The sequence below is a fragment of the Gadus chalcogrammus genome, chromosome 20, assembly GCF_026213295.1.
Source record: "Gadus chalcogrammus isolate NIFS_2021 chromosome 20, NIFS_Gcha_1.0, whole genome shotgun sequence".
NCBI classification, from domain to species: domain Eukaryota; kingdom Metazoa; phylum Chordata; class Actinopteri; order Gadiformes; family Gadidae; genus Gadus; species Gadus chalcogrammus.
In genome coordinates, this window is record NC_079431.1 from 15,475,482 (window position 1) to 15,489,078 (window position 13,597).

The 13,597-nt window shown below is 47.1% G+C and overlaps 1 protein-coding gene across 1 annotated transcript in view; it reads right to left on the reverse strand.

The window, feature by feature from the left end:
* The window catches only part of LOC130373835 (carboxypeptidase O-like), a 9,357-nt gene extending 2,079 nt beyond the window's left edge, over positions 1–7,278 (reverse strand). Inside the window, exons 1-10 of the mRNA XM_056580469.1 lie at positions 6,856–7,278; positions 6,408–6,474; positions 5,403–5,504; positions 4,965–5,075; positions 4,499–4,618; positions 4,265–4,358; positions 3,738–3,830; positions 1,585–1,694; positions 1,009–1,093; positions 1–47 (exon numbers count right to left, since the gene is read on the reverse strand). The exon at positions 1–47 is cut by the window's left edge and continues 34 nt beyond it. Of these exons, the coding sequence (XP_056436444.1) occupies positions 1–47; positions 1,009–1,093; positions 1,585–1,694; positions 3,738–3,830; positions 4,265–4,358; positions 4,499–4,618; positions 4,965–5,075; positions 5,403–5,504; positions 6,408–6,474; positions 6,856–6,914 (888 nt within the window). The 5' untranslated portion in view covers positions 6,915–7,278. The remainder of the gene's footprint in view (positions 48–1,008; positions 1,094–1,584; positions 1,695–3,737; positions 3,831–4,264; positions 4,359–4,498; positions 4,619–4,964; positions 5,076–5,402; positions 5,505–6,407; positions 6,475–6,855) is intronic.
* Positions 7,279–13,597: the final 6,319 nt, after the last annotated feature.

Here is a 13,597-nt window from a genome sequence, read left to right on the forward strand (position 1 = left end):
AATGCCCAGCAGCCTAGCCCAGTCTCTACTGGACCCGGAGTTAGCATCTGATCAGAGCAGAGGAGAGAGGAGGAGGGGGTGAAACAGAGAGGAGGATACGGAGGAGAGAAGAGAATGGAGGAAGGGAGTGGAGGACAGGAGGTGTAGGAGGAGGACAATGAAGGAGAGGAGGAGGAGAGGAAGGAGGGCAGGAGGGAAGGAAGAAGAGGGTAGAAGGAGGGGGTGGAGGATGAGGAGGAGGAGGGGTAGTTAGTGAATACGGAGGAGGTGGAGAGAGGAATGAAGAGCAGCAGGTGAGGAAAGTAGGAGGAGGAGAGTGGAGGAGGGGAATGGAAGAAAGGGAGGAGAGAGGAGGAAGGATATATGTTTTTGTGGTCTTTGAGGAGTTTAGCTGCAGTGAGTGTGGGAACGAGGCAGATGGCCTTGGATTTACACACGTTGTTTATGGCTGTGTTAATAAGTATACTTTGTTATCTTCTGTGTTTGTGCCCCACACTAGCCTCGTGAAACCATCCTGATCTCGCGAGCTCCATTGTATTTACTCGCAGATCAGTCTGGTAACCTTCGATGGAGAAATTTTGGAGCTGACCGCTAAATGACCGGCCAATCAGCGTTGGTTTTGAGGTGGGTTTAGCTGTGACGCAACGAGAAGCGACTGTTAAGCATGCTGTTAAGTCTAAAAACAACATGGCGGCTTCCGTTGATCTGATTGGTTGATTTGGCCCGTCTATCACCAACATAGGTGGTGATAGACAGATGGTTTATCCAATCAGCTAACCAGTATTTTCGTTCATTCCAAAAATTTCTCCAACGGAAGGTTCCCAGACGGCTATAGTGAGCAAATGCGAATCAATGTGTGTGTTCGTGGGGCTAATCTGACTCCGCCAGATGGATTGATTCACGTTTGCGACTGCATATCCATCTTGGAACCTTCCGTTGGAGAACTTTTGGGAAGGGGCGAAAATACTGTGTGTCTGTGAGTGTGTGCGGGTTTGTGTTTGTTCTTACACAGTATTTGTGGAGAGGTTCCAACCCTGTACTCCATTCCGTATAACTTCTTCATCTCAGAGGCTGCTGCCTTGCCCACTGACACCTGGGTCCACCAACACAGTATCACTGCAACATGTTACTACAACTTACTGTAGTACAGTATTACTACAATCTGCTTCTACAATAGACACACCACACACCAAAATATACACACACGCACATGCACAGACAAATACACACACACACATGCATAAAGATCTCCTTCACCACACACACGCGCACGCACGCACGCACGCACGCACGCACGCACGCACGCACGCACGCACGCACGCACGCACGCACGCACGCACGCACGCACGCACGCACGCACGCACGCACGCACGCACGCACGCACGCACGCACGCACGCACGCACGCACGCACGCACGCACGCACGCACGCACGCACGCACGCACGCACGCACGCACGCACGCACGCACGCACGCACGCACGCACGCACGCACGCACGCACGCACGCACGCACGCACGCACGCACGCACGCACGCACGCACGCACGCACGCACGCACGCACGCACACACACACACACAGACAGACCAGCTCTTCGTAGTTGGGGGCTGTTATCTGGGGGTGTCCATAAGGCAGGAGGATCAGCTGACCAGAGGAGTGGATGGTCAGGTAGCACAAGAACTGATCCACCCGAGTACCTGAAATAGAGAAAGAGAGAGCAAGAACTGATCCACCCTAGTACCTGAAATAGAGAAAGAGAGAGCAAGAACTGATCCACCCTAGTACCTTAAATAGAGAAAGAGAGATCAAGAACTGATCCACCCTAATACCTTAAAGGCCCACTATGCAACTTTTCTAGCCAAAATTACATTAAGTATGCAGGTTGAGAGTTATGCTGATGGTTCTGCATCCATTTCTGGGTCGATTGGTGGGTGTGTCATTTTCCCATGTCGCCTCTACAGTGAAAAAGCGCATATGCAACTTGATCTGCTCGGACCGGGACATTCCGGATGTGACGCAGCGGAAATATCCTCGAAAATGTAGTCAGATTGTAGTTTCGAAATTGCTTTACGGCACAGACACACACCCAAACATGGCACCGGCTAGATATAAACAGCCAGTTGCGAGGCAATTGTTGCATTCATCATGGATCAATCGACTGATAAGTGACCCAAGAGGCGACTGTCGGTGGAACAAAAGAAGAATGGACCAGAAAAGAGATCAGACACGAGTGAAAGGGGAACTATGCAACTTTTTTGGCTTGATTTACCTTAATATAACAGGCTAGGAGTCATTGCGATGGTTCCATTATACATTTTTGTTCGATTGTTCGTTCTTTCGACTCCCCCTTGCGCATCTTGGCGGAGAAAAGGAATATGTTTCTGCCGGCGACCCGCCGCCCACTCTCTTGGGAGTCTCGGGTCTCGCAAAGTAACGAATTGCTTTACGGCACAGACCCCCAAACACGGAACCGGCTCGATATAAACACAAGTAAATAAGGGATTGTTACATTCATCATATATCAGCCGACTAAAAAGAGACGCAGAAACCCAATGTCGGAGGAACAGAAGAAGAGAAAAGGGAGACTGAAAGGCCAGACACGAGTAAACGTTGGGCAAGCTTTTCAGGAATAGCGTGAACTGAAAGAAAAAGAAGACTGCAAATCAGACTCCGATTTGGCCGTGTTGCTTTTGAAATTGAAAGTACCCTTGGGTGAACTTTGTCCTCGTGGTATTCTTGATGTTGATAGCCTCTGTACAAATGTGTTTGCTCAACCATTTTGTTGTGAGCCCTGTAAAAATCGTTTTCTCGACCGTTTTGTTGTGAGCCCTCTATGTTTCTAGCTTGCTTGTTGGTTGCAACCATATAAACACCTTTGTTTCCATTGATGTTTTGCTTTTCGTCTGTCTCGTCCCCCAGATACAGACTGAATCCCCGAATCCAGGTTCTTGTTTATTTAGATTATTATGTTGGCCAACACTCTCACACTGATTGTTCTGTTCAACTTAAGATAAAACAATTATAATCTAGGATATAAATTCTCCCCGTCAACTATAAAAAAGGATGGCTTTATGCTTATTGCAATACAAATTCACAATTTGAAAAATGCATAACCTTGCCTACACTTTATGAACATCTACTTTGGACATGGCTCCACGCATTCGCCGGCTTCTTTGAAAACAAATGCACATGGCTCGCGTAGAAGTGCATGGGGAAGGGTCGTCAACGAGTTGTTACGACAGTGTTGTAAAATATCTACTACGAAACTGAAGGGGGCGCTGTGTAGAGAAATGTGCGTGCCATAACCAAGAAAAAAGCGAAGAAATTCCCGAAGTTGCATAGTGGGCCTTTAAATAGAGAAAGAGAGAGCATACACGATTAGCTAGAGTTTGTAACTAACATGCTAACTATTGTAGGGCTAACATGCAAAGATAGGCGATATGTAGGAGCAGTATGTAACGGTTCTCCAATGGCACCCCCACTAAGCACTAGGGGCTCAAACCGGGTACCCTAGGTCTCGGAGACGCTTTTACTTGAACGCAGCCATCCAGGTCAGCGGTGAGAACGATCTTAAGGCGTGAGGAGTGAGGTTTATCCTGCAGACACCTGTTGCTCCAGTCCAGTCATTGTATTAATGGGCTGACATTATGGCACATTGGAAAAGGGGGATTTTCAAAGGTCTTGTAATGGCTAATCACAGTCACACCTGGGGCCATTATATAACGACTTTAAATACTCACCAACAAAGTCCGTCACTGCCTTGGCCTCGGGTTCAGAGGCTGGAGACACGCCGCAGTACGTGTTGGAACAGCAGTCAGTTGACACACCCACCGCTGGAAACAGAGCATCGTCCGTCAACCATCAGTCAAACTTTATTCAAAAAGAGTTTTTCCAACAGAATGGACCACACATTATCTGACATACAGCTCTACACCTGAATACATACTACAAACCTGGCTACACCCAATATTGGACTACTCTACGTAACACCAATTGCTACCCTAATCACGGTTGCTGTGGCAACAGGGTGTTGCCACAGCAACCGTGATTAGGGTAGCAATTGAAGCAGGATGGATGGATGGATATATGGATGGTGAGATAATTTGAATTGATTATTTCAGCAAAGTAAAGTACAACAACTTTGCTAATAGTGCATGGTTTATGGTTGTTTCAGTTATAATTAAATAACCAAGCACAATGTATTGAAGTGTATTTATATGTATTATATCCACTTTATTGTCCACATTATAGTAACTTTACTACTCACTCCCCCAGTTTGCATTGAAATTTCGGTTAAGGTCGACGCCGTGGCAACTACATCCTTGAGGAGGGAGGGACCTGGACTTCCTCCACAGACGAGTCTACACACACAAACACAGACACACACACACACAAACACAGACACACACACACACACACACAAATGGATCCTTGGTCATGTGATAAGTTAATCTAACCCTGTATTAGTAAAATCCTCTTTGTGTCTCATTGTGAAACTCACGCTCTGATTGGTCCAGGAGAACATGTATCCGTCCACATTGAGCACAGGGGTCACATAGAGGTCAATCTTCTGCAGAAACTTGGTCAGCCTCACGTCACTTTCGTTGTAGGACTGTAAAATCTGAGGAGGAGACCTTATTAATATTACAATGATTCACCACTGTAAACAGAAAAAGCATGTGTGAGGACTGTATCTATGCATTTGTATGTACGCAGAATTGTGTGTGTCTGCTGTATTCAGTATTTGCAGTTGGCTATATAGTCATTTAGCAGATGGATTTAACCCAGGTTACTAACAGTAAATGTCAGATGCTTGTTATTCAGGGTCATTGGAGTTCAAACCCTGAACCTTTCTGCTTGAAGTCAACTACTAGAAGACCTGGCCTGCCCCCGCTAGTGTGTATATATGTTGTGCGTCTGGGTTTGTAGGCTGAACCACTGTTTGGTTGTGCTCCCTGCATGGGTACCTCTTTGACAAACCACTGGCAGAAGGCTGGAGCGATCCACTCTCTGGCGTGGATCCCACAGTCCACCCACACCGCCTTCTTCTCCAGACCCCCGGGATCCGGCAGACCAAACTGGAGAGACCAGAACCTCATTCACACAACCACTAAAAGCACACTCATGATCAAACCACTAGCGACATAACAGGTGGGAGCGCCACCCAGATGTGTGACGGTTGCATCAACTACCCGGCCTCCTCCCTGAGGGCTGTACCAACTGGTAGGCCGGTACACTGATCTATCTTTCTATTCAAATCTGGGTGGAAAATCACTCTTGTGATGTCAGTAGTTTATTGAATTTTAAATGGCTGATCAACTTCAGACCTGGTGGTGATTTTAGGGACTTTCTCATTAACTTCAGTACCTTCCGACTGTGATTCAAGCTGTATTTGAACAACAAACCTTGAGTAGCTTAATGTCTCTCTTCTCGAAAGTCTGGCCGTAGACGAGGGAGGTCACCAGCTTAGGGTTCTGCTCCTCCACACTGTCCATCCAACTGGAGATCTACAGAGAGACATAGAGCGAGAGTGAGAAAGAGAGAGAGAGATAGAGATCTTACCTGTTCTATATTGTGGTACCAGTTGTACCTTACCAGTTCTATACAGTAGTGTGGTACCAGATGTACCTTACCTGTTCTATAGTGTGGTACCAGATGTACCTTACCTGTTCTATAGTGTGGTACCAGATGTACCACCTGTTCTAAAGTGTGGTACCAGATGTACCTTACCTGTTCTATAGTGTGGTACCATGTGTACCTTACCTGTTCTAAAGTGTGTTACCAGATGTACCTTACCTGTTCTATAGTGTGGTACCAGATGTAACTTACCTGTTCTATAGTGTGGTACCATGTGTACCTTACCTGTTCTAAAGTGTGGTACCAGATGTACCTTACCTGTTCTATAGTGTGGTACCAGATGTACCTTACCTGTTCTATAGTGTGGTACCATGTGTACCTTACCTGTTCTAAAGTGTGGTACCAGATGTACCTTACCTGTTCTATAGTGTGGTACCAGATGTACCTTACCTGTTCTATAGTTGACCAGGTGTACGTTACATGTTCTATAGTGTGGTACCAGGTGTACCTTACCTGTTCTATAGTGTGGTACCAGGTGTACGTTACCTGTTCTATAGTTTACCAGGTGTACGTTACATGTTCTATAGTGTGGTACCAGATGTACCTTACCTGTTCTATAGTGTGGTACCATGTGTACCTTACCTGTTCTATAGTGTGGTACCAGATGTACCTTACCTGTTCTATAGTTGACCAGGTGTACGTTACATGTTCTATAGTGTGGTACCAGATGTACCTTACCTGTTCTATAGTTGACCAGGTGTACGTTACATGTTCTATAGTGTGGTATCAGGTGTACCTTACCGGCTGTTTAACATGCTAAAGGTATTTCTTACCTCATCCATAGGATGATATCTGGTGTAGTTGTAATTCCATAACTTCTCTGAAACTCCCAGCGACAAACTGTCTCCAAACAGAAAGTTCACATTATTATTAAACATATCACGTGTGGTTAATCTTTAAATTAGATATTTAAATGTAGCAGAACAGAAAACATTAATGTTGCTTTAATTAAACATTTTATAAAATGTAAAAGATTACATCGTTACTATTTATTGAGTCATATGAACTTTGGCAGACCATGAATATTAATAACCCTAATGTAACATGACATGAGGAAATAAGTATTGAGAGGAGATCGAAGAACATATTGGTCTTGATGCATTCACTTGTTAACAACTAGGTAACAGAACGATTGACATCCACAAACCAAAGCACTCTATAAAGGGTCTTTCTCTCCATAAATGTAAATGCCTCTGGTAAATATATAACTGAAGGACTCACCTGAACTTTAAGTTGGCATGAAGCACCAGCAGGAACACCAGCAGCCCAGAGGAAGGCATTATTCTGCCACTGTATTTGGTACTTCTACAGACGATTGGACAAAAGCGACCGTATTGGCAGATCACTGCTGTCACACCCTTTGGCCTTATCGAATTTCTACGGATGCCTTTCGGCCTCCAGGGTGCAGCGCAGACGTTTCAGCACCTCATGGAAGTTCCTTTGACGACATTCTCGTGGTCAGTGCGTCCGCAGACGACCACCTGACGCATCTACGGCAGCTGTTCGGTCGGCTCAGTGGGCATGGTCTCATCGTCAACCCGGCCAAGTGCGAGTTTGGCCGGTCGTCCCCCATGCGGCTCAACTCATGCAACCCGACGCCTTGCAGGGCAGGAGGCCGGCGGACGTGTTGGATTGGTCCCCAGAGATGACTGATTCCTTCGATGCTGAAGGAATGAAGAACGCGCTGGCCAACGCTGCTCTGCTGGCGCATCCGTCTCCGACCGCCCCTGTTGCTCCTACTACAAACACCTCTGATTACACCGTGGGGGCTGTCTGTGAACAGCTGGTGGGCGGATCCTGCAACCACTGGCCTTTTTCAGCAGGAACCTCAGTGACAACGAGAGGAAATACAGAGCCTTCGACAGGGAGCTCCTGGCTCTTTTCCTCTCCACCTGTCATTTCCGTTTCCTGTTGGAGGGCCGTCGGTTCACGGCTTTCGTTGACCACAAGCCGCTGACGTTCGCCATGGCCAAGTCTTCGGAGCCATGGTCTGGTTGACAGCAGCGTCAGCTCTCCGCCATCTCCGAGTACACCACTGACATTCAGCATGTGGCAAAGACAATTTTGTAGCCGACTGCCTCTCCCGGGTGGTTACTGGGTCCGTCCACTTGGGCCTCGACTACACAGCCATTGCTGAGGATCAGGCTGCGGACTCTGAGCTGCAAGCCTACAGGACGGCCCCCACGGCGCTGCTCATGAAAGATATGGTGTTTGGCGCGGCCAACGCTACACTCCTCTGCGACATCTCCACTGGCCAACCGCGCCCCAGGGTACATGCTGGGTTGATGCGTAAGGTCTTTGACACTATCCACGGCCTTTCCCACCCGGGGATGAAGGCCTCGGCCAAGCTGGTGGGGGCCAAGTTCGTCTGGGCGGGCCTGCAGAGGGACGTCAGGGCCTGGGCTGCTGTCTGTTTGGCGTGCCAGCGCGCAAAGGTGACTCGTCATACCAAGGCCCCCTTGGCACCCTTCAAAGTGGCAGAGAGACGTTTTTACCATGTGAATGTAGACCTGGTGGGCCTACTTTCCCCCTCCCGTGGTTACACCAACCTCCTCACCATGGTGGACAGGACCACCAGGTGGCCAGAAGTGGTACCCCTGGCATCCACTACATCAGCGGAAGTGGCCCGGGCATTCATTATGGCTTGGGTGGCCCGTTTCGGGCTGCGGTCGGTGGGGTCCTGGGGGTGAAGGTCCACCGTACCACAGCCTATAACCCACAGAGCAACAGACTTTGGGAGCTGTTTCATCGTGACATGAAGGCCGCGCTCAGGGCCAGCCTTACGGGCAGTGACAGGGCTGACCGCCTCCCATGGATTATGCTGGGCCTTCGCTCCGCCCCCAAGGAAGATCTTCAAGCCTCATCGGCCAGGCTGGTGTACGGCCAGCCCCTGCATGTCCCGGGGAGTTTCTTCCAGATGCCCTGGCCCTGTGTTCGGTTGCCTCCCATCGTGCTGTGTCCCGGGACATTGCCAACGCTTTCGTTCCCATTCCGACGTCTCACCATGGCCTCCCCCGGTCCTACGTTCCCAGGGATTTGCCGTCAGCCAAGTATATTTCATCCGCCCCGATGGCCATCGTACCCCGCTGCGGCCCCCCTACGATGGGCCCCTCCGGGTCCTGGAGGGAGGGTCTAAGAACTTTGTTGTGGATATGTGGGGAAGGCCTGAGTGGGTGGCTATAGATCGTCTCAAGCCTGCTCATGTGGATATTGGCGAACCGCTCCAGCTGGCCCAGCCCCCGTGGCGAGGGCGCCCCCCTGCGGCAGCCTCGAAACCTGCCCCTGCCCTTTGCTCTTCTCCTGTTAAGCGCCGCCGTTCTGGCCGCCTGGTCCACCTCCCTATACGTTGACTTTTCTAGGGACTGTTATGAGCTGGTCTGTTCTGTTTTGCACTAGTGGTAGTCTTGTGTTCTCTTTGGGGTACCTGTTAGGTCTGGCTCTGTTCTTTTGGGTGAATTCTGTGGGGGCCTGTGTGGTGACCCACAAGTACGATTAAGAGACATTCACCAAGGTACTGTACCTTTAAGGGTAAGGGTTATGTCTTAGCAGTTCCGGTTTAACCTGGTGTCCGTTTGACCTCACTCTTGTTTGATTTGAAGTTTTATATTGAAGTGGAGAGTAAAGCGGACTCGACGTGTCTCTCTCTTGTCTCCTCATTTATCGCACTCCACAGCCTATTAAGCCCGAGACTGTAACTTTGATTAAGGGCTACACAAATAAAGAAACATTTAATTAAAATGTAATGAGTGATTCAAGATTCAAGAAGCTTTATTTATCCCGAGGGAATTTACTGTGCAACCGTTTCAAAGATGAGTGAGCTGCGGCATGAGGAATATCTGAGGAACTACATTGTTATTGATTAGAATTAATTAATACATTTTTAATAAAGGGGTAATACTATGCTTTTTCAGCTTTTCCCTTTGCTCAAGAGTATTTTAATCCATGTTTAAGGTCTGCTAAGCTAATGAATTCAAAGTCTGATCCAGTAGGAGTTACTCGCACCCACCGAGAACACCACTCATTAAGTGCCTGAAACACCGTCGCGCTCAGCATTTACTGCCATGACAATAGGCGAGTTTCAGATGAGGCTTCTTTTGCCATGTGTCAGAATGCATTCCAGGATGAAAAAAGTCAGAAATACCTGTGATAACTTCCGATACGACAAATCACCTGGCTTTCAAAACTAGCGGTAGTTCAGGAAAATAACTTCCGCCTGCTTTTCTGGGCATTTGCTCTCGAATAATGGTGCGTTCATATCACTGGAAATTATGGGGAAAACATTTTCACGACGTCGGAAAGTGTGAACAACACCTCATGACGCTCTTATGATTCTACTTCCGTTCGGCAACTGGGGCCAAATTTGGTTAACAGAGTTGCCCAGTTGGTGACGTATGGTTTACTAGTGACGCACATGAACATGGCGGAACATGAACGCTTTACTCAATATAAAAGAATCAACCATAATATCACATACTTCACTATTGATTGACGTTGTTACGTCTTTTGGCATGACTTTGCTCAGTTTTAAACGTTGTGTACTGGTAAACCAGCTCTAGATAAGGGGAAGTGTTGCCTTCCATACAGTGGCAATACTGTCGTTTTCAATAAAGCTGTAGCTATGTTGTTAACACTGTATGCTAAAGCACGCTGAATTAAAAGGTTCACGTTAATTCCAATAGGTTATGGGCCCAGGTCGACGCAAACAAGATTTTTTTGTGGAAGATAAACAGTGTTGTGGGATTACACAATGGATGACAAGCTGTTTGTTGACAAGCTGAGCGAACCAGAGAATTGGGCGACATGGAAGTTTCAGATGGAACACCTGCTAAAAGCCAAGCCCCCATGAACAGTGCATACTTCCGAAATCCACCACTGCTCAGCGGCCAAGCCTGGTATTGCAGCTGTTTAAGCGGGCTGTGGACGGGTGCCTTGATTCATAGAGCCCATAGTAGATATCTCCGTTCACTCCAATACAAGTGGGGAACCGGAATGTGTCTCCGCAAAACATGACTGGGTATCAATCAAAGGCTCATAATTATCTTCATACCATGTACTAAAAATTTTTACGTTTTCTCTTTTCAAAACGCCACCTCAAGCGTTTCATTAGCCGTTTTATGTTATTATTTTTTGCTGGAGAAGGAGGGGTGGGCAGCTGAAAGGAGTCGTAGTGAAACAAATGTTGTTTCGGCCCGGCATTTGCGAGGGCCTAGTGCACGGCTCCGTTAACTTCTCGTGTCCGAGGTTTTTTCCTTTTACTTAACATGAATGATGTTGATGGTTTTAAGGCACTGTGGTGACTTTTTATCACTAAGGGCCCAATTTTAACGGTCTGAAACGCAAGTGAGAAGCGCCAAGCACAAGTAGCTTTGTGGGCGGTTCTATGGCGATGTCGCTAGTTTACCAGTGCGAAAAATTACTCTTGCGCCCAGCGCAAATCTAAAAAGGGTTTGTCTGAAGTAGTCTAATTACCGACGACGACCCTTGAGGGGGGGGTACTGTCATGATCTGTCGGTTTCCTTGTCTTGTTTTGGTGTGTTACCTGTTTTACTTTGGTATCGGTCTTGTTTCTCCCCATGTCAGGTTTCCCTCCTGTGTGATTACTGCTCCCTCCCCTAATGTGTTCCAGCTGTTACTCGTTGCGTGCCCTGTGTGTTTGGTATTTAAGCCCTTGTCTTTCCTTTGTTCCTTGTCGGATCATTTTAGTTTGTGGTGAGTTCTGTCCTGTGTGTTACCTGTGTTCCCGGTATTCCCTGTGTTACCCGCGTCACCCGTGTTCCTTGCCTTTTTGAGTTAATAAATTATCCTTTTACCTGAACTGTCTGCAATTGGGTCCTACCTGCCTGCCTGCCACCCGCTAACCGTGACAGTTTATGGCCAAAAAATATGGCCTAATACACACATGGAATAAGGTTTTCCGTACCACAACTTCAGAAATACTCAGTCGTCAAATACATTTCGACAAAGAAAACGTATATGATATAACATATGATATGCGGTAACTGTGTTTCTATTTAATGATAGACGCAATACATTATGAACATCGTTTCTTATCAGTATTGTATGCATTATTGTTATCGACTTGTATTCCTAATATGCATGTGTCCCCCCGTTAATATACATTGCCATGGACTGTATTATGCGTTACGTGTTTAGTTTGCGTGTGTTTAAACAGATGGACGAACACACACGCGCCCGCATGTGTGTGTTACACATACACACACGCACGCCCGCATTCATTCATTCTTTTTAACACTCACTCGCGGTAAAACTATGTTTTCCCACGATCAAATACTCATCAATCCTAAAAGTTATGGGCATGTACACGATGTCTGTGTCAAGAAAATATTTGTTTGCTGTACGTTGTTTGCAAATGCATTGATTTAAAAGTACAACTTATTACTGCTGTATCAGCTGTTCTTTCCCAAATAATTTACCAAGAATGTGCGGCTAGGTAGATGAGAGAAGCAAAGTGTATGCACGAGGTGCACAAGCAACATTATGCATGCGCCCTTAAAATAGCATCTGAACAACGCGCCACTGAGTTTAAACCAGGTATTTCCTGGTTTGTGGCGCAAGTGGTTTCTGAAACGTCAAAATAGCACCAGGGAACGTTTGCGCCAGAGCACGCCTCCTCCTTTCGCCGAGCCGCCCCTTGGGGCGCAAGATCATTCCCTAATTTACTGATGCGTGGCACAGGAGGGAAAAGAACGCTCTGCGCCAGTTGCAAACTAGCAACCACACATGCGCCAGTGATTAAGTCAATTGCGCCGGATGCAAGATAGGGCCCCTGGTGTGCAAACGGAAGAAGTCAATCTACGGACTGTAGCAGTCTCCTCGCTGCTGCAGCAAGGCTTTCACAGGGTTCATGACAGAAATTGGATTCAAACAGAGCACATCAGACCCCTGTGTGTTTGTGAGAACAAGACATGAACTTGAGATACTCGCTGTTTATGTGGATGATCTCATTCTGATAACAGAGTCGACTGAGAGCATGAACGAGCTGAAAAGAGCTCTCAAGGAGCGCTATAAGATGAAAGACATGGGTGAGCTGTATCATATCTTGGGCATCACTGTGGTCCAAGACAAAGAAAATAACTGTGTCTTTCTTCATCAGAAGTATTACATTGAAGTCATGCTTCAGAAATATGGACTTGATGATGCAAATCCTGTAGCTAACGTCAAATTGAGGAAAAGTGATGGTGTCAGTAAGCCAGTGCACAATGGTTGGAAGTCTGCTATATGCTGCAATGGCCACACGACCAGACATAGCTCAAGCAGTGAGTGCTGTGTCAAAGTTCAATGCAAATCCAAATATTGCACATCTGACTGCTGTGAAGAGGATATTTCGATACTTGAAAGGGACAGTGAACCTTGCTCTCAAGTATGAGCAGTCAGACTCTGGAGCTTTGATTGGATACACAGACGCTGACTGGGCTGAAGATCAGGATGACCGCCGCTCGACAACAGGCAGCATATTTCTACAGTGGAGGAGCAGTGAGCTGGCTCAGTAAGAAACAGGCAACAGTTGCACTTTCAACAGAGTATGTCGCGCATAACCAAGCCGCTCAAGAAGGTATTTGGCTGAGACGATTACTGAGTGATCTCGGAATGAAGGCTATATCCACAGTGATCCTGGAAAACAACCAAGGAGCCATCGCAATGGTGAAGAATCCTGTGGACCACTCCAGGACTAAACACATAGACATTCGCTACCACTACATCCGTGAATGTGTGCGGAATGGACAAATATAACTACAATACTGTCCAACAAATGACATGAAAGCGTCCTTTGCTCTCAAGGAGCGCTATAACATCTTGACCAATCCACTGACTAAAGAGAAGTTTGAATATCTCAGGGAAGAGATTGGACTTTTGGCTGTCTAAGAGTAGAGACATAAAGTGGTTGTTTATGCTTGACAGGTGACGCTGAACGCTGCCTGGTCTAAGCAAGTCTGAAAACATG